This window comes from Myiozetetes cayanensis, unplaced genomic scaffold (assembly GCF_022539395.1).
Source record: "Myiozetetes cayanensis isolate MyiCay16 unplaced genomic scaffold, myiCay2020 scf9, whole genome shotgun sequence".
NCBI classification, from domain to species: Eukaryota; Metazoa; Chordata; class Aves; order Passeriformes; family Tyrannidae; genus Myiozetetes; species Myiozetetes cayanensis.
In genome coordinates, this window is record NW_026088185.1 from 29,623,776 (window position 1) to 29,643,908 (window position 20,133).

Here is a 20,133-nt window from a genome sequence, read left to right on the forward strand (position 1 = left end):
CTGAGAGACACAGTTGATTGCCAAATGGCAAGCTAAATAGTAAGACCAATGATGTTACTTTCTTAAGGAAGGTTAAGCTGCAAGTACAAAGGTGTTACTACACTAAAAATAAAACACCCAAATAAAGACATCCAAGGTAGAGTTCTCAGTCACTTGTATAACTTGGCAAATAGCATTATTTATAAGCCTGGCCAAGAGCAAGCCCTTTCTGGGAAAAGCACTGTGTACAGAGCAGTGTTTACAGACAGGTATGGGAAAGGAGAGCAGCACTGCAACAATTGAAGTCTCACAGCGGAAATAAAGCCGAATGAGGACTGGAATACTAAATTAGTTTGTCCCGGTCCATCCTTCATACCCAACTCCGCTGCTTTAGCAGTCAAAAATTCTAACACCTGTTCTGACAGAAAGCATATCAGCAAAGCACAGCATGCTCACAGTGCATGGACTTCCTGCGAACAAGAGCAGAAGTGGAAGCATTTGCCAGCGTGAGCTCCGTTCTGACACAGGTTGACAGAATCCTCCAAGGATAACCAGCTCCACAAAATACAGCTGTGAAGATAGAACTGGTTGTGAAATTTAGGGCTGGAAAAAGAGGTAAAAGCATTCCTTATGCTGAACATCTGCTCTTGCCTCTCTCTTGCAAGGTGAATTTAATTAACACAATCTCAAGTAGCAGACAATAGAAGAGGAGGTAAAAAATGCTTATTTTTACTTACCCAGAAGAACAAGAATAAACAACTTATTTTTGTTCTTTATTCTAACACATCTTAAAGGGTGAAAAGTAGCTCTAAGGGCATTTCCCAATAAAAGTAGCAAAGGGGGAAGTTTTAATTTTCAAAAGCACGTGAGGTAATCTCCAAGGCTACTACATACAGTATAGCCCATGTAACTAACTACAAAATGGTGTTTACCTAGACAAATATGTAATGATAGCTTTCATCTCTATGTATTTATATAAATCAGTTGCTCATATGATGACTGTTAAGTGCTCACCTGTTCAGATGCTAACCAGTAAGGCAGGAATTAGAATGCCTTCCTCCTGTATAAGGTTCGGACTTCATTCTCACATGCTCTACACTGGAATAGTTCAATGTCACATTTTAAAAGCAAAAATCTCCCTTTCTAGCATTGGCAGCTCCAAGAGACCATACTGGGCAGACCATAACAATTAAAAGCCTACTACAGATGGTCACGACTGTGCTTTGTAATCAAACATGGCAACACCAGTACTCTGCATTTATAGTGCCAAAGGCATCAACTTCACTGTCCTTTCTTCACCTTTTCTTTCACAGGGAAAGTTTTGTGTTCAGCTGCTGAGTATTTGCCTTTTACCTACACAAGGCCCCACAGTGTAATAGGGAAAGAGCATGTCCAAGAAGTGTTTTATGAAAGATGATTTGGCAGTTGTTGGCTAGGTCTCTGGAAGTTCCAGACAACAAGTATCAGGCACCTTGTTCTTAGTGTACACAGCATTAGAGCTGATCTCTTCCCGATGAGCTTTATGGTGCTCCAGCTTTAGAGGGTTGCCACTCATCTCCGTGAGAAAGGAAGTAAAGGAGGAGTGGTTTGGCCAAAGTCCACATTGCCCGAACAAAGATTACCGACCCCCTCTAGTGGCGCAACGATGGGGCGGTTGGTTTGGTTTGTGTTGACAGCTGCAACAACACAACGGCAATTAAAGGATAATCACTAAGGGATGACCAACAAAACAGCTTAAGTACCAAATGCAGTTTAATGAGTTCCAGATTTTGTTCCCAGAAGGAATTTATAATGTGTCAGTACATTATTAGGCAGGTACACAACTTCTCCTGAAGTACAGGCATGAGGAGAAATGACTATAACACACTAGGTATTTAAGATTACTCTTGGAAACCAGTTTTCCACAGTATTAGAAATAAGGCATGTTTCAGGCGTGCATGTGGCTGGCTGCTATATCCAGTCCTCAGATGCCATATTTGGCCTTTAGTTCTTCCACTTTTGCTATGTAAGCTTTCATTGCATCTTCTTTGGACATTCCTGAAGGACAGAACACAGGAAGCAGTCAGATACCCTTTATAGATTAAAATACCTTTTACAATTCCTTGGCATAACCCGTAGCTACCAGACACCAGAGGAGCCAGGAAGGTCAGTTGGCTGGGAATCCACTGTTAAAGTTTTACACAAACGTGCTCATCAGCCATGATAAAACAGTGTTTCAAAGCCAAGTTGTTTTTGTACAGACAGCAACTAAACAGTGTATCAGTTCTATTAATGCCATTGACAATTATTAGAGGAAACCTATTCAGTCAACTTAAGACTGCATTTAGATGTTAGTGCTGTTTCTTTGAAACACCAGAACCCACCCTTGTCCCCCATTGCCATAGATTAGACCACTTGTTAAGGTCCTTGTTTAGAGCAAAGAGGTCTGTTGTTTCTTCTAAAGCTTTCTTAACTGGAAGATGCAGAACAACTGGGGGGAGAGCTCAGCCTCTGGAGTACTAGGCTGGGACCTCGAAAACAGATTCCTTAGGTTTCTGTCCATGTTACTGTTCTCCTTTGTTTAACATCTCGAGCCAGGTGGGCATTTTGCCTCTTAATTCCCTTTCACACAGGCAATAGTTTTCATGATTACTTGCGCCTTGTAGAGGTAATCAAAAGTTTATTATCATAGCATTCTGAACTTCTAGAATTCTTGTATTATAAGGCAACACTATTCTGTTTCTTGCTGAACTATACGTGCTTTTCTGACTTTTATTAGTTTTTTAAGGAGACAATTACCTTTCAATGCACTCCAGGCATCCCACTTGGCTTTGCCTTTGAAGTCCAGCATACCAGGGCGTTCTGAGAGAGACAAGGTAAGCAGCAGAATTAGTTTGTGTGATCTGCGTGTAGGTAATCCCCCTGAAGGCTATTTAGTTCTTAACTATGACAAAATAAAATGGCTGATCTTTGCAGCTGTTACTAACCTGTAGTCAGCAGATTACCTCAAGGGAACACACTAGAACACTGTTGGTGACAACTCTGTCGAGTTCCCTTGAGACAGCAGCATTAGAGCAGAAGAGCACCAACTAGTGTGATTTGGTTTTACTGTGCTTTCTGAAGAGCCTGCTGTCACCTGACAGCTATCCAATTAAACAACACCAGACCTGAAGTAAAGCAGAAATACCCTAAGGTCCATTACATGCTAAGATATGAAAATAGAAGCTGGTAGCATACAACTTAGAACTCACTATCATCAAGCTAATGGTGTGTTTCTAACCTGTCATCTAGGGATATAAACTTGGAATTTTAACTCACTTCACTGCAGGCTACATGCGGCCAAGTAGAGAATGAATGATGTATATATGGCTACTCTTCAAGTCCCCTCTGTGGTTTTACTTCCTCTCTGTCTCCTAAAAGACAATTCTTAAGACTGTAAAATGGAACTGGACAGTAGCCACAGAAATACCCTTGTGCAGCTCACATGGCACAGTGACCTGCAGAGCTACTTGGCAGCTCTCCAACACAAACCCCGTCAGGCACTCTTTCACAGGCTGCTTTTCTGGCCAGCTCACGTTGGCTCCTGCTTCTCAAGAGGGCAGCCACTTACAGAAATGGTGGTGTATTCACAGCTCTAGAGCACCATTTCTGCCTTGTCAAGCATTAATAATCTCAGGGTCCAGCCACACTGAAAGAATTGTATCTTAAACCCAAAGTCAGTTCTTTTCTGCCTCCACGCTGCCCACCCTGGGAAAAGGAGACTGCAATTACCATTTCCTGTATACTTCACTGCCAGCTTTTAATTCAATAGACACCCAATAAACTTCACCAGCTACTGGGTTAGGAGGCCAGGACTCTAAACAAATGACCTTTTTCCTTTCTAATTCTAGCTACTCCAGTGTTACACAAGGTCAGTAGAGACAGGCTTTACTCTAAATGTTATTCCAGGGGCTGAGCTGCCAGTGGCAGAAATGTAGCAAGAGAAGTAGCAGGAGACATTTTGCCTAGTGTACCTGCAGACATATTTTTGCCACAGTCTTTCCAAAACGCGATATTTAATTGCAGCTCCTATAAGACTTTTCTCCCGTTCTTCTGGTTTTGCTTTCCAACGCTATTTTTAGCAGCCAGTCCAGTCTAAATAAACTGTGTGTGTCATTACCCTCGTATTGCAGTTCCACACTCCTGTAGTCTGGTTTGCTGCTTAAGCCTGTTTAACCCGAGAGGTGTTTGCATCAAACCAGCACCCCGTGAGCTGGGCAGCTGCTCACTGGCAGAGCTCTGCAAAAACCCCAGTACCACGACTTTGCACCAAGCTAATACACAAAGGATCCCCAGCCCCTCGCTGCACGATCCGGACGGTTGCAGCTGGGTTAATTTAAAAACCAGGGATTGCACAAACCCTTATCGGGCCGGGCCGTGCCCTGCCCGTAAATCCGAGCCAAGTCGGCTCTGAGTCACCAGAGCCGAGCCGCAGGGCTGCGGGCAGCACAGCGGGGAAGAAGAGGCTTCGCCCCCAGCGCCGCCCGAGGGGACACCTACCCGTGTTCACGTCGCCCACCGTGGCCTGTTTGTAGTGGCTGTAGATGTCGAGCATCTCCTGGTCCGCGGGCTGCGACTTGAGCTGCTTCACCTCCTCGGCGGCCTTCTGGAACGCGGCCTGTGGGGGGAGAGAGCGGCAGTGGGTGATGAGGGGAAGATGCCGGGTTGCCCCCCCCGTGCCTCCGGTGTCAGCCCCGGTGTCGCCCCCGGTGTCCCCCGCACCTCGCTCATCTCCGCGGCCCCTCCGCGCTCCCGGCCCCTCCGCGCCTCTGCCGCGCCGCCCCCGCCGCGCGCGCGCCTCACCCCTCGCCTCACCCGCCGCCGCCCAATCAGCGGCGCCGCGCTCCGCCGCTCAGCCAATCGGCGCCCGCCGAGGGGCCGGCACGCGCCGGGCGAGGGACCAATACAGAGGCGGCGCGGGGCCCGCCCATTCATGAGTGTGGGGGAAAAGGGGGCGGGACCCGAGAGAGGCGCAGCCAATCCCGGCCTGCGGTGAGTGTCACCCTAGGGACGTGATTGGTGGGATTGGCGAGGCGGGACCCGGAAGTGCCGGCGCGGAGCGGTAACGGAGCCAGTCGGGCGGGCGGCGGGTTCGGGGCGAGGGGATTTGTGCTTGGGCTGGTCCCGGTGCTGCTGCGGGACCGGGGGAGGGTCCTTTCCACAACAGGAGTCGACCACCAGCGCCTCTGACCTGCGCTGTTCTCTCCGCGGAGGCCCGGGGTAGTATCGGGCCCCAGCCCTACCTGTGATCGATCTGTTCGTTCTGAGTAGCAGATGTGAAAATCGGCGATTTCTGGTTGTGCTCCCAAACCTGTGCTCTTACAGTGTTTTTCCGTCCTGCTCAGGAGAAAGTGAATTGAATGCTGTGCCCTCCAGACCTCCAGCCCACGTGGAACAGCACCAAGAAAATATCCGTCTGTGCTTTTGTGGTGATACCCACCCTTAAGGGGAAGGGTGTTCGCAGCTGTTTAATATAAATCTAGTTATTTTCAGGTGTGAAGTATGCTTCTTGTTTGCTTGTTTGGCACGTTTTATTTGTGTGTCACAGCTTATTTGCAATGGAATTGGATCTCTGGGAATTATTAACCAAGGGGACGTAAAAGCAAGTTGCCCTGTGATGTGGAAGGTCTGTGTCCTCGTTCTGCAGATAGTGCTTGAGGAAAATATTGCTACTTTGCTTTGCCAGGATGGAGGTAGGATAGATACAGGAAACACTGGTATGTACCTGGATATCTACGTGGTGATAAGGCACTTAAATAACCACCCCCAGAAAAACAAAGGCAAAAAAAAAAAAAAAAAAGACACACAAAAAGAACATAAAGGGATGAACAGGTGAGAGAATCCCTTGCAGGACTGGAGGTGGTGACTGAAATGGTTGCTGCAGGGATGGGAGGTGCAGGGGTTGTGCTGTGGCCCTGCCTGATGTCACAGCACATGCACTGCAGTCTTTGCTTCTTGCTGCTGCAGCCACAGCAGTTTGCCATGTGACCAGGAAACAAGGCTGCTGAGGGATACCCAGCACCAAAAATAGAGAAGTAGGTTGAGTTAGGAAACAGTACGTTTTCCTGTGGAGAGAAAGAACCCGACAGAAGAACACGTGGGCTTGTTTGAAGAGGGGTTTGGGTTGATGAAGCCACTCTGTTTTAGGATCTGCTCTCTGTTAAAGTATATAAGCCCTGTAGAGCCATTCTAGAGACCTACTATTATAAATGAAATCCCTTAATTATGTAGAACTGTACCAGGAGGATTATTTGCATGTGTATGTGGGGGCGGTTTTTCCACTTTCTCTAGGGAGGTGAAAACAAGCATGTGACAGCTTAGGCATTTTTCGGGGTATTACACTCTCTGCAACATAAGTATGTTAAAAAGGTTTTGGTTTTGTTCATATTAGCACATTCTTCTAGAGCACGAGGTTACTCACCCAGTAAGTGAAGTCACCTGAAACCCAAACAACATAATTGCATTTACCCACAACATTTTTGCATGTTTAATGGGAAGTCTGGTGTGGCACCACACAGTACAGATACAAATCATGTGGTGTGCAGTATCAGTAATGTCCTGTTTGCTTTGAGACCCGGTCACTGCTTCTGTAGGAATAATGGAGGTGAAACCCTGAAAGACACGATATTGTTGAACTTCTTAACCATGTTTTAATCTTTGCATGAGGCCCAACCTGCACCTTTGATTTCCAGCTGTGCCTATGCACAAAGGAAAGGCAATAATTCCTCTCTTTAATGTTTTCCAGGTGATTCAGAATTAATTCTCATGTCATCAGAGAGCTCGACTGTCACAGTTCGTCTTGTTCGCTCTTTTGAGCACCGGAATTTCAGACCTGTGGTGTACCATGGAGTTTCCTTGGATCAGACAGTGAAGGAGTTCATTACTTTTGTGAAGAAGGGTAGGGGATGCTTGTCTTGTTTGTTCATTTCAGTCCCGTGTGGTGTTGTCCCTGCCCAGAAAAGTGGAGGGGAGCAAATGAATGGGAATTCTGTGGCTTTGGTAGAGATGCCAGATTTGTATTTACATCCCCTGTGAGCTTTTCTCCCTTGGATGAAAGGTCTGGAGTTAATAAGAACTTCCATGGTCAGTGTGCCATGCCTAAATTTGGATAGACTTCTCCCCCTGCCCAAACCCCACGTTTAGTCCAAAAGGAACAAGGGCACTGATGCATTTGGCTCAGTGCCTCAGGCTCCTTGCATGGTGCTGTCAGGCAGATATTCACAAATTAAGAGGAATAAATTAATAGAATTTAGAGAGCCTTTGATCCTAAGGAACTACACCAGTGTGTGGAATGTGGGAATGCAAGTCTGTTTGCTATTTGGGAGAAGAGAGAATCTTGAAAAAATTGTTTTTGACACTGCGAGGTCTTGCTGTGCATGTTTGTTTCCGAGTTTCTGGCTCCATCTCGGGCTTTGTGGTGCAGATTTACTCATCTGTGGGCTCTGTTTTAGAAGCCTCGTTGAAAGTGACGGTGAATGTAAAAGTTAATTACTGCAGACCAGCCCACGCAGCGACTCAGCTGTTGGGGTGTTACCCTTGATGTTGCAGGTGTATTTCCACACACCTAAGTGGAGACATTCAAAGGGAACAGAATAACATCATTTGCTTTTTTACATGAAGTCAGCTTAAACAAGTCTCGAGTTGTTTATAGATGATAACATTTGAGCAACTCCTATGGCAGTGCCCTGGGACTCACGGCTATATTGTGCTTCTGGTGGCTTCCATTCCTCTAGACAGTGATAGGGATGGCAAAATCTTAGGATGCTTTTAGAAAACTGCAAGTACATATGGTACAGCTGCTGTTATGAAGAAGAAAATAAAAACCAATGCTGAGAAACTTGCTTTTGGTGTGTGCAGTATTGCAGCTCACAGTTACTTGAGACAAAGCCAGTGCTTTGAACAAGACTTTTTGGAACCTCATTCCACAGAGGGATAGTGCTGTTCCTGGTCCAAAAGCCATGTTCCTTGCTTTGCTGTGATCTGTTTTGAAAGGGGAGTTTGAGATAAATTGTTAAAAGTAGTAATGAAATCATGGTTTCAGCTGCTTTTCTGCCAAGCATTCCACAGGCCTTCCAAGGCCCTGGTTAAGTCCCTGGGTGTCACTGGGAACACTGGCACCTGGGAAGGTGTCATTGTTCTTGCAGATACTTATGAGCTGTGTCCTGTATAGAGCTAAAGATTTGATTTTCTACAGTTTGGCTACTTTTTTTGTGGCTGGTTCTCATGGCTGTGTTTACTGAACGATTCAGTAATGAATGACAGTTGTCAGCTGTCTGTATGACGTAGAGAGAGGTGCTGTGCAAACCATTAAAAGGGTACTCCTGCCAGATTTCTGAAGGATCAGACTCCTGTGCTCATATCCTAATTGCACTGACTCACTGTCCTTATGGGTTGTTCTGCTCTGAGGGACTTCATGCTCAAGCGAAGTTAATCACATATGGGGTAACTATAGAATCTGAGCCACAGGTTGTGTTTTAGTATTGGATGCTCAACCAAGTCTCCTGTGTTGTGGATTTATTTTGATGTAAAGGATGTCCAGGATGCATACACTGCACAATAATAGAAATTAAAATATTGGAAATAAAAAATTGTTTTAACTTGGTGCTTTTATTTTAACAGATGTATCTTCAAGAACAGGACTTCCTCCTCCCTTTAAAAATTACAAGTATGGTAGGTGTGGTGTTTTTTTCTTGTTTTAGTTACTGTAAAATGCACACATAATACTCCATACCAGTGCTTATACAGTTTAAAAGGCAACTACTGTGGAATACTCCTGCTGGTGTCAGCTCTTGTAGGTGAGGTTATGGCACTGGGATCATGTCTGCAGAACTCGACCATTATTTTGAAGATCCACATTAATCTTTGAATTCGGCTGCATGTTATTCATTATTTGCTCTTGCGTACGGATGGTTTTTAGTATTAATTTTTTATTACTGTTATAAATGCCTTTTAACTTTGTCCTAATGAGCAGCTTGTGATCTCAAAACACTTTGAAATTGTAGTTCTCTATGTGCTTATGTACTTCAGTATCTGTTTACTAATGGTGAAGTCAGAAAGGATGGTGAAACAGAAGCTGAAGGCAATAAGTAGAAAATGAAGACTTTTGTGTGTAAATAATTTACATTATATAAGACAAGCAAGGGAACTTAGCTGTAAAGAAGATATGAAAGCTCTTAAATACAAGTTGGTGGAATGAAATAGCCGAAACTTGGCAGTTCTGAAAGTTCCCTTGGAGTTTTGCTGCAAGTGATCCTCTGTCTCTTATGTTCTTGGAGCTGAAAAACTCCTTCTACAGTGATTCAAGTAATTGAATGAGAAACCTACTTAGTACATGTGAATGGTAATAAACTCTATTTGCCTATTAAAAAAAAAACCAACAAGGATTTCATTTTGTGCTCTTGCTGATGGTGAAGGAGATGGTGCAAAATGAAACCAGAAAAAGGATTAGGGATTAAGACTGACGATATGCCAGTGGCAAGGACTTGAATGTTACTGTTATTTTTAATATGTTACTTAATCTCTAGGTAATTAGCAGTTTGAATTTGGAGGTGCCCTTCATTCCATCAGTGGCTTTGGCCAGATGGGGTGGTCCTGTTTAGAACCGCTGCTATCGTTGTATTCCTGGTGTTGCCTATCCCTGCTCCTAGTTCTTTCATCTCTTGGAGATCAGTTTAGTTTTTCCCAAGGCATAAGTTGTGGCCAAGCACCTGATTGTGCTGTGTAGGATTGAGCATAACTTTAAAACCTGCTACACCAGTTAGTGGGGGCCTACTTTTACTGGGATGGTGCTAGCTGCCTGAAAATTTTCACATAGGAAAATCAAAGCCAAGTTCCTTCGCCTTCCCCTCAGGCTGTGAATCATCCAGGTTCTTGTTTTTGGCATCTCTACTGTCTCTACACTGCTCCACTGTCTTGGATTTTTGTGAGAAGAGGGCAGTGAGACTTTTGCATGAATAGTGGTAGTAAGAGTGCAGATTTTTTCCTTCTGCTTTTTTTGGCAGTGCCAGAAATCTCAGTTGGATTGGCTGTCTCTCACCTTGCCTGTTTCAGCTTCTTCCCTCTCTCCAGAATTCAGCACCACTTTGTTCTCTCAACATCATATATAATGCCATCACATTTTTCCTCATGGATTTGTGCTCCAACTCACATCTCAAAGAGTATGACTTTCATTTTCTCTTTGTTTCTTTAAACACATAATTCTTGTCCCTGGTCTAGAGCTCTTCTCAGTCAATTTTATCTTCCTACCCTGTCATTGCCTTCCTTCCACTGGTGATAGCAGTGAAGATAGTGCCATCTTGTCTCATAAACTGTTTCTCAGTTTTATTTCTTTTCTCCATGAATGTGGAGCAATATGGTAGATGTTTCACAGAATCAGACTTTACAAAGTGATTTCTTATCTATTATTATGAAAGACCTCTTAACAGAAAAGACAAGATAAAAAACTGCCAATATGATGGAGTGGAACTAAGTGGGCATGAAATAGCAAAGGCTAGTGAGAGAACATAAGGCTTTAGCTAGGATGAGAAGAGACTGTAGTTTTATCTCTGTAACAGAGTTGGAGATGGCATTTAATAGCTCAGATGAAGACAAGGAAAACTGCTGAGTGCCTGTGGTGGAGTTGTGAACAAACAAAATTGAGACAATGGTTCAGGGAATGACTGGGCAAAGACTAGAGAAAAGGGAACGTGGCAAAGTAGGCAGAGAAGTTTAGAACTAACAGGCAGAGGCTGTGTTTTATTTGCTGTGGTAGGAAGGTTTCGTGATTGCAGTATATTTTTTTCTGTGGTTGCTTGGTCTTTCTGCAATGCTTCTATGCAAGATGGATCCTGTTAATTGCAATTTAATGTCTGTCTTGCTTCTAATAACACAGTTATTACAACATGCCAAGGCTGCCTTCTTAGTGACCTCTGTGGTGGGAATAGAGTAGTTTCTACCTTATGTAGTGTTTTAAATAGTGTCCAAAATGGGCCAGAGGGTTATGGAAGCAAACTTCTGAGTGGGAATGTGATCTCTGTTCTTTTGAACATCTGAGTACTTGCTCTCGGTAGTTTGTGAGTTGGTTTAGTCTTTATTTAACTTTGTTGCATCCTTCTGTTACCAGACTATTTCAACACAGTGTTCACTTAGTGCACAAACCCAAAGTAGAACAGAAAATGAGCCAGCAAGCAGAACTGGTTTTTCTTCTTTGCTGGGGAAGGGATTGATGTATTACTCTGAATTTGTTCAAACACAGCAGCTTTGGAGTTTGATTATTATTATTTAAGTGCTGCATTAAGTGCTGACTTCCATTCCCTCTGGATGCTTGAACTCATCCAGTTGCTTCAGTGACCACATTATTTTCCCCTGTTTTTCCCTTCTGTTAAAGCCCTGACCTCATTGCCACAAGAAAGTGGCACTTTTTTTCTTTTTTTCAACAGCATAATTTCTAAAAGTACTATATTGCACAAACATATAGAGATAAAAATTACTGAAGAGGGTATAGCATTAAAAAGAGAAGAGCCTGTACCTGCTAAAGGAAGATGAACTTGCTTAACAAAATTTCTACCGTGGATACTTCATCCAGGAGAAGGAAAATTTCAAGGATGATCTGAAGTGGTCAGGTTACTGTCTTAATCACTTGTTGCCTATCACCTTAGCTGTAACAGTTGACAATGCATAAATGCTGTTGGTCCTGACCAAATTGCATGTGTAAAACCTGTTAAAACACCCTAAGTGGCATTTAAATTGATGTCTTTTGACTGGCCATTGGGATGGTCATTAGTTATTGTAATTCAGCCAGCAGACAGAAGCCCATTAGGATGTGGTACCTTAATGTTGCATCGACTGGTTTAAGGCTGTGGCTGCAGGACTGGGTGATTAAGATTGAATAAGCAAAATTGTTAATAACAAAAGATTTTGGAGCTTCCGCCTGTGTTTTTTTTTTCCCGAAGTGCAGCTCTGTGTTATCTGCTTATTAAGCCTTATTTTAGGAAAACACTGTGATATCTTTCAGATACAATGAAGATTATTCACCAAGCACACAAATCTAAGGTAAGATTATTAGCTGTATTCTTCCCCTCTTACGTGCTTTGATGCAGGCAGATCTCTGCACTGTCAAACAAGGCTGGGGCAGAGGCAATCAGCAGATTCTTATTTTGTATTCTGGTTCTCTGATTTGTAGACTGGTGAACTTGTAGTGAGTTTGGAAGATGATGACAAACTGATTTTGAAAGAAGACAGTACACTGAAAGCAGCTGGAGTAGGTAGGAATACATTTGTATTGACTGGAGATGCTGTTCATTGTGGTTGCATTAAACTGATCACTGGCTGATTATGTTTGGATAGGCTGCCGAAAAGTAAATGCTATTCCTGATGCTCTTTACACGACTTCATAATTATTCAGGGAAGAATTATTCAAATCATTGGTCTGAGGGCAGCAGGTATCTGCACTCCAAATGTTCTGAATGCAAATTGTGATTTTTGGAGGGTATGCTTATAATTCTGCTGAGAGTAATTTTAAATGATTGACAGATAGGTTATTAGTACCGTGTCTGCTTAGTCTTATCAGTAACATTTAAACTGATGTTTTGGTTAGAAATGTAAGTAGTGGAACCAGGATGGAATAATGAAATAAGATTAGATTTGTTTAATGTGCTGCATACAGTGCCTGATAGTCAGATTGCTCAGGAAAGCTCGAGCAGTACCATTTAGAGAATGTGCTGAACATAGCAAAGAGTTGAAACTTGACCTGATTTCTCACATTTTGACAGGAGACTACATATAGGGCATGTCTTTTGGTAATAATGTAAAGAAATGTCTGTCATGATAAAATTGATGGTCCCTGGATGTCCTCTGGGCTTCTGGTGAACGTGGCTGAATGACTTTGTGGCAGCAGGGTACTTAAGGGAGGTGGTTGCGTTCCACCCTGCTATGGATGTCTGCTCATTTGAGTCTGATTTGCCTGGCTGGAACACATTAACTGCCTGTGCCCTAAGTGCAGGGGCTTCACAGAAGAAGCCCCCTCCTGTTCCTGATGCCCACTGATGGCTCCCCAGCTACTGAGTGGGATTTCTTTCTCATAGGTTTCTTGGCTCTTTTGTTTCCTGCCATTTGCTTTCTGGTTTTAAGTGACTCGGGATGGCTCATCAGTGTTTTTCTCTGGGGTGAACTGCAGTTGGTCTCAGTACACCTTTCCTAAAGGTCTTTGGGTGTTCCTATAATATGAATCATAGTTACTGTCGCCTGTTTTTACTGAACCAGGTATTTTTATCTGGAGGGGAAAAAAAAAAAAAAAGAGAAAGGGGGATTACTGGCACTTAAGCCTTATAGATTTGTAATTTAGTTAGCAGAAGAGTGATTTAAGCATGATTTTTATCTATCTAAGAAGCAATGCAGTTCAGGAGAGGGACTGATGACGGTACCAAATGTTAAATTAGAAACAACGCTATCAGAGTTACCTTCTTTCAGAAAGGTATTGATAAGTATTTGTATATATTATCCCTCTTTGAAACTAGGTTTGTAGCTACAGCAGTGAAACAGTTGGATGTTATCTCAAAAGAGGTGTCAAAACATCAGAATAAATGTTACAGAGAAAGGAAATAGGAATAGACCAGCCTGTTCTGTGTCTCTATGCAATGGGAGGGGTAGTTTATTCAGGGCAGAAAATTATTTAAAGATGCTTTTCATTTTTTTGTTTTCTGAATAACTAACAGCAGTTAGTCATTAGTGTATAGAGGATATTAGTGATAGAAGAAGAAAACCCTTTCTTTGGAAAATGCCATGTGCCATTATGCTGTTTTGAATTTTGATATGTTCCAGCATATCTTGATGTGAAAATTAGCTAAGTTAGGAATGAGTGAGGTCTTTGTAGTAAAATCTTGAAGATTTTACTTTTCCTCTTCAACTAGAAGTGGAAAAGAGTAAACCAAGAAAGTGAAGCATGATAGCATATACCAGTGGTCCTCATTTTGTACAGTTTCTTTAAATCAGTAAAAAGATTTGAAATCTCCCATTGAGATATTGCAGTTTTCCAACACCTAAACTGGACAAGATTTACCAGAATAAAATAGAGAATCGCCATTAGCAAACCTGGGAAATTCTGAGACATGCAGAACATTTTTTCTAAGCTGCAGTTGATTGCCCTTGGCACTATACACGGTTGGGCTAGAGAGTTATAAATTATGAGGACATTAGATAAGTATCCTCAGGAAAGCCTCTGTGGTAGTGATGATTATTACAGTTATTATCTACTCAGCAAAGTTCATGCTTGCCCTTTTTTTTTTTTTTTTTTAAAGCAGGGTGTATGTTAATAAAGTGTTCAGTATTCATTGCAAACATTCTTGTCTGTTTTCTAGTTGAGATTCTAAAATCCCTTCTGCCTTTTTGTTTTTAACAAGACAGGCAGACTTCATTAACTTAAAGTTTAATTTAAAAAACGAATGTGGAACTTATTGGCTCAGCACCTTAAAGAATTCCATGTTTAATAATTGTGAAGGCTTTCCATCAGATTTGTCTCTGTTCTGAATTAGTAATGTTGCTGACTTATTGTTTTAAAAGAGGAAGTCCTTGACCTACTGGGTTGAAAGAATTGTGACTGCTCTGAACCTTTGTGGGTCCTTTAGCTCTGCCATATCCCCTGTGAATAATTAGAGGTATTTGAAGGTATTGCTGGAGAAGCCAATTTGTGTCTTTCACTTTGCATATTGTTGAAGCCTCATGAATTAATCATCAGCAGGGCAAAAAAATTAACTTCTTCAGACACATATTTTGATGGGTCATGAGGGAGAATGTAAAGTGATCTGTAAAATATTCTACTGATCCTCTAAGTATTAAATTATTATACCTACAGGCTAATTTAATGCAAAAAAAGTTTCTTTTTCCTTTTCTTAACAGAAAAATTCACAAAAAAATGAGTGCTTCATTATTTTCCTAGCATTTGAAGTTGTTAGAAATGCAGTCACTTCATTTGCTAGATGCTTATACAAACAATTCTAGAGACTGCAAAACAAATCTTGAGGGGTCTTGTGTACATATTTACTTCCATATATTCATGTTCTTGCTGTTTTTGTTTGTTTGGGGTGTTTTTTTAACAAGGTTACATGACATCTTTAATACTGGAGTCTTTTTTGCAAAAATATGAGAAGGAAAAGAAAGGTGTGTGGAGAGTTACAGTTATCTTCTAAGATTCTCAACATCTGGCTGTTGGGTGGTTCATTTACTGGTGTGTTAAATATTTTATTTTTTATTCGTTCCAGCAAATGAGACGGAATTAGCATTCTTCTGTGGGGAAGATTACAGAAACTACAGAGCTAATCCTGTTTCGGCCTGGTGAAGATCCCAAGAGATTGTTTTGTTTTCCCATACCTGTTGTAAATTTCCCTTATTCTGCTTAATGAGATTTTTCTTAAAGATCAGTAAATCCTAGAGGATTGCTTTGCAAGCAGTGCAATTCCCTTACTATAGAAATTAATTTCTGTCAATATGCCTCGACTGAGAGAAGGAAAACTGGGGGACATAAATTACTTTTTTTCCTTTCTCACTTCTCTCTTTCCTTTGCATGCCTCTTGTGCTTCAGGCAGTGCCATCTCTGACCTGTGACACACGTTCTTGGTGTGATCCTACAGCAGAGAGCAGCTGCATATGGAGATTATACGATGTACAGTAAGATCCCATCACAGTACTCACTTCTAATGAAAATGAAGCAAACCCTCCTTCAATTAAATGAAAAGTTTTATGACCAAATCACTGGGTATTTTAAAGAGCTTGAGAAGAGAATGTCTCTGTTTCTCAAGTCATAGCTTTACTTCTCTCATTTTGTGTTTGGTCTCTTTTGTTTAAGTAGTGCAGACTGGCAAGTGTTTCATGCTTTTCACTGGTGAATACTTTCCATTATTCTCTCTTCCAGCCCTCTTTAGCATGCTGAAAGGGGCAAATGACTGTTGGGAGGCTTTTGTGTTCAGGACCAGCTCGCCTGTTTCTAGCTTTAATTCGTGGAGACACCTTCATACAGAGGTAGCAACTCGAGTTCTGCCAGGACGTCAGTGTGTCTAAGTAGGAATTGGGCATTTTTCCAAATGGAGTGAAAGGTCATGGTTTCAGTTTTATTCTTAAAATGAGAATCATTGCATTTTTGTGAGGAGAGGCCCAGTCTGTGAGCCACATGTCTTCAAGACTGGAAATGATTCCTTTCTGTTTTCCATGAGCCAAATACTTTGTTGCTATGTGTTTGTTCTTGGTAATTTCAGGCTTTTCTACTGCATGAACCAAATAAAGAATAATAGAAAATAGTCATGTATTCAATAAAGTACCTTTAGATAAATACCACTTACAAAGTGCTTTTTAGGGGGTACCAAGATGGGACATTGTGCCTTTAAGCCTCTCTTAACTGGAAGAGGAATGATGCTGGCTCTCTGCCTTAGCAGGCTTTTTGAGCACAGGCTCTGCTAAATCAAATGAGACCTCACATGCAGTTGCTGTACCCTACACATGTACTCTTACGCTTTAAGTTGAGACCTGACTCTACCATTTCCACAAGAGACTTTCTGGAGAAGTAAGCTTATTGTTTCCTGGAACTTTGATTATTTTTCGTCTTTTTTTATTGACACATGATACTGAAAAGAGATGTGTGATTTCCAAAGTATCTAAATAAAATTTCCCTTTACTTTAGATGTACATCCGAAGAATCCTCCATGTATTGTTCCCACCTTGTTTTCTTCATCCTTCCTGACAGCTCTCTGGTTTAGGCTGTTTCTGTAGCTGGTGCTACTCACCGACAGCTTTTATCTCTGGTGAAAGTACTCTAACACTTTTAAAACTGTGATTAAAAGGATTGGTTGTATCATTATCTTGTAAGGAGAAGTCCTGTGTCACTGAAGTCACCTGTATTCTTTTGGGCTTTAGATGCTGTTATGAATTCCGTGATGAATTTGTGAGAACTTACCCCTTGCCTCCTCTTTCTGTCCAGGCAGCCTCTCTGTTGCTGATACCTGCTCTCCTCCAAACATGTGCCCATGTCTCATCTACCTTCTTACACAGTCTGTCGTGTTTGCAGATTTATCTGTCTAATACAGGTTTGTACTCATCTTCTCAGGCAGTTTAAGGTAATGCATTGCACTCCAGCTTTGTTCAGCCAAATTTACAATCTATTCATTAAATAAATGGCGTACCAGAGAGATCAGTGTCTCAGACTGGCCTGCCAAAGCATCTAGATGGTGTCAGTCAGCACACTCAGGCTTTCAGACTGCTTTCAGACTGAGCAAATGCTGCCATTCTTTTACTCCTGTTCTGGGGATTTGAATTTGGTCTCCAGCCCTTTCAAACAGATTTGGATTGGTTTTGTGATCCCTTTTTTTCTAAGGCATTTGTGTTAGAAAGAGTCACCACATTTTAACAACTGTTCTTTCTGGGCTTGTACAGTTCCAAACTCGGTGCCACTTTGAGTGTGGCACAGGGGAAGAGGGATTCTACAGCATCAGTGAGGAAAAACAGTAAATGCAAATATTCAAGAATGATGTGCCTGGCACTCCAGATTAGCTTCTCTTTCCAAGGGAAGAGTTAAACTACTGCTTTGTGAGCTCAGTTCGCTCTGGCACTGGCACTTCATTGGCTCCTTTCTCCAACAGCACAGTAGAGCCTTTTGTAAAACTCTCAATGGCCATACTTGTAAGCTGGTTTCTTCCTGAAGTGTTTTTCTACTGTGTTGCTGGTTGTGTTTTTTTTTTTTTTGGGTGGGTTTTTTTTTTTTTTTTTTTTTTTTTTTTTTTTGGTTGGTTTTTTTTTTTTGGTATTGGTTTTTATTGTTGTTGTTTTTGAATTGGACCTTTAATAATGCTCCTTTCAAGTAAACCCCACAAAACCACAGATAATAAGTGAGAACATGTCAAGATATATACTGTTCCAACATTTGTTGGTGGGATGTGGTATAGCCTTGTGTCAAAGTAGATTTCATTTCATGATTGTTGAGTACTGAATGAAGACTGAACACTGGCTAATAAATTAGTAAAAACTGGGATGTCTTTGCCCACGGGATTGTGAAATCCTCTTTCTGTTGAAGGAGTTGGTGCCGTGGTTTGTTATCCTGGCAGAGGTCATGAGCTGCATTGGTTCACAGTTGCTTTTAATCAAAGCTGTAGTGGGGTAAGTCATATAGCTTTGCTAGTGTTCTTAGACATTGTGGGGTTAATAAGGATTCATCTTTCAGTGGCTGTCCTTGGAATCTTTCACCCTTTAAAAACAAACAAACAAACAAACAGAAAGAGCAGTATTCAGAGGGGATGCTGAAATAAGATAAAATTTCTCCTAAGTTATAGCACTGTAGCAAGGAAAGGTAGTTAAACTAGAACCCCAGGGTGTAGTGTGGGGCTTGCTTGTTGCTTGGAGAAAAATCACTTCAGAGGGACTGGAGTTTTGGTTAAGAGGTGTGAAAGAAGGGCTGCTAAAGAGAAGAAGTTAGGAAAGGAATTACCAGGAAGAGGTTAAGGTGTAACTGAATAAACATGCAAAACGTGAATTGTGCAACACCCTTGATGCAGAGATACTGAAGTAGTGTTGCTTTTTATAGCACTAAAGATATAAAAATGGTGCTTTTTAATAATTTTTTGAATCAAACTCATGAACTGTTGGAACAGGCATCCTTCTTTTTCTGGCTTTGTCACATTATACTTTCTGTATCCAACGGTGTTGCCCGATTTTCTGTCCAGAGGTAATTATGTTGCCTCTTGAAGAAGCAACAGTTAAGAAAACTGCTGACATGGGCAGCTGAGTTAAATGTTAACACTTACCAATGACCTAAAGGAGTCCTCAAAGATCTGAGGTGAACCGCAGTTACAGCTGGGGAACTGCTTTATTTGGTGCAAACATTCTGTCTTAAAGGTGAGCCAGAGATATGTTGTAAGCTGTGGTGGCTTCTCTTTCACTCCCTTGGAGTATTCAACACATCCCCTGACAGACCTTTTATTTTAAAAATGAGCTTGAAAGCAACGGTTCAAGAGTTACTACAGCCATGATGCGACATCTGTGTGCCCTGTCCTTGGAAGGTAATAGCCAGAGAAATCCTGAGTGTCCAGAGATCAAGGAGGAAAAACCAGAAGACGTGATACTCAGTCTCCTATGACTGATGGGATCCCAGCTTCAGAGCACAGCAGACAGCTGAAGGCATTACAAATGCCTAAGGCAAGTGCACACTTTTGCTTATTGAACAGTTTGTGCTGAGCCCAGTCTTCCTGCTTGGCACCTGATCCTCCTTCCATGACTCCCTTTTCATAGTACTACTTGGCACAGATTTGCAAATGATTAATGAGTCCTGGAACGTGCCCAGCAGACAACTTTGCTACTTTTCATTTTATTGACTTTTCTCTACGTTTCCTATTGAGTTATAGGAACATACACACACCTTTGCGTGTTTCCCCAACTGCTTCCCTTTGCTTCTTGCTGCCACCTCTGCTGATTTGCAGTGCTTGAATGGTTAGGTTTGCACCTTGTCTGCTATGCAATAGCAGCATTTCCCATGGCGTTGATTTTACACTTTTAAAAATTTATTCATGAAGAAATATGCTTTGAAATGAGGAGGAGAGCTTCTCTACACCGTCACTGTTAGTGCACAACAAAGGATCCTTTCTTGCTTTTGCAGGAGGAATTGCATAGGACATCACTGCCCCACTGGTCAGTGGAAAAAAAAATGTTTTTATCATAATGCTTTTTATCTTGGAAGGAAATGAAGAAGTTGCATCAGGAATGCAAAAAAAAAAAAAGGGGGGGGGGGCAGTGAAAAGCCAAGACCCGTTGCCATGATCTGTACTGGCCTGCAGAGAAAGCCACCAGATGTCAGCACAGCCTGTTCTTTCCTTCTCCAGAACCTGTGCAAGCCAAGAAATGTGTCATGTTTATGAAAAGTGCTTATCTGTGAACTGGGTTTGCCTGTGAAGTCTGTGCTGGGGCTCTGGTGATGAAAGCTGGATCTTTCCTTGCAGAAACTATTTCTTTTTATATTAAAATCAAAAAGCGGCAAATTGAACTGGTATCAGCGCTTAAATTCCTCTTGTTAGAGAGCATCCTTTGCGGAGCCAGTTCCCAGCGTATCTAAATCTTTGCATGCTGTGAGGAGGCATTTGCAGAACATTCATTTGAAGAATTGTCTGGAAAAGATCAGTGCTAATTTGC

The 20,133-nt window shown here is 42.0% G+C and overlaps 2 protein-coding genes across 3 annotated transcripts; one reads left to right on the forward strand and one right to left on the reverse strand.

Moving 5' to 3' along the window:
* Window positions 1–1,713: 1,713 nt before the first annotated feature.
* Window positions 1,714–4,776, reverse strand: DBI (diazepam binding inhibitor, acyl-CoA binding protein). The gene is made up of 4 exons (XM_050340559.1): window positions 4,720–4,776; window positions 4,498–4,615; window positions 2,758–2,820; window positions 1,714–2,016 (listed from the first exon to the last, which is right to left on the reverse strand). Exons 1-4 carry the CDS (start codon window positions 4,726–4,728, stop codon window positions 1,943–1,945), a joined length of 264 nt encoding a protein of 87 aa, XP_050196516.1. The 5' UTR covers window positions 4,729–4,776; the 3' UTR covers window positions 1,714–1,942.
* Window positions 4,777–4,975: 199 nt separating this feature from the next.
* On the forward strand, window positions 4,976–17,663 carry CUNH2orf76 (chromosome unknown C2orf76 homolog). 2 transcript variants are annotated; one of them, XM_050340237.1, is made up of 6 exons: window positions 4,976–5,059; window positions 6,743–6,895; window positions 8,617–8,667; window positions 11,990–12,027; window positions 12,158–12,239; window positions 15,231–17,663. In XM_050340237.1, the coding sequence occupies exons 2-6, from the start codon at window positions 6,763–6,765 to the stop codon at window positions 15,305–15,307; spliced, it is 381 nt and encodes a 126-aa protein (XP_050196194.1). In that variant the 5' UTR covers window positions 4,976–5,059; window positions 6,743–6,762; the 3' UTR covers window positions 15,308–17,663. The 2 variants fall into 2 exon arrangements, with proteins under 2 accessions (XP_050196194.1, XP_050196193.1); XM_050340236.1 differs by lacking the exon at window positions 4,976–5,059 and adding an exon at window positions 5,123–5,490 and having other exon boundaries at window positions 15,231–17,662.
* Window positions 17,664–20,133: the final 2,470 nt, after the last annotated feature.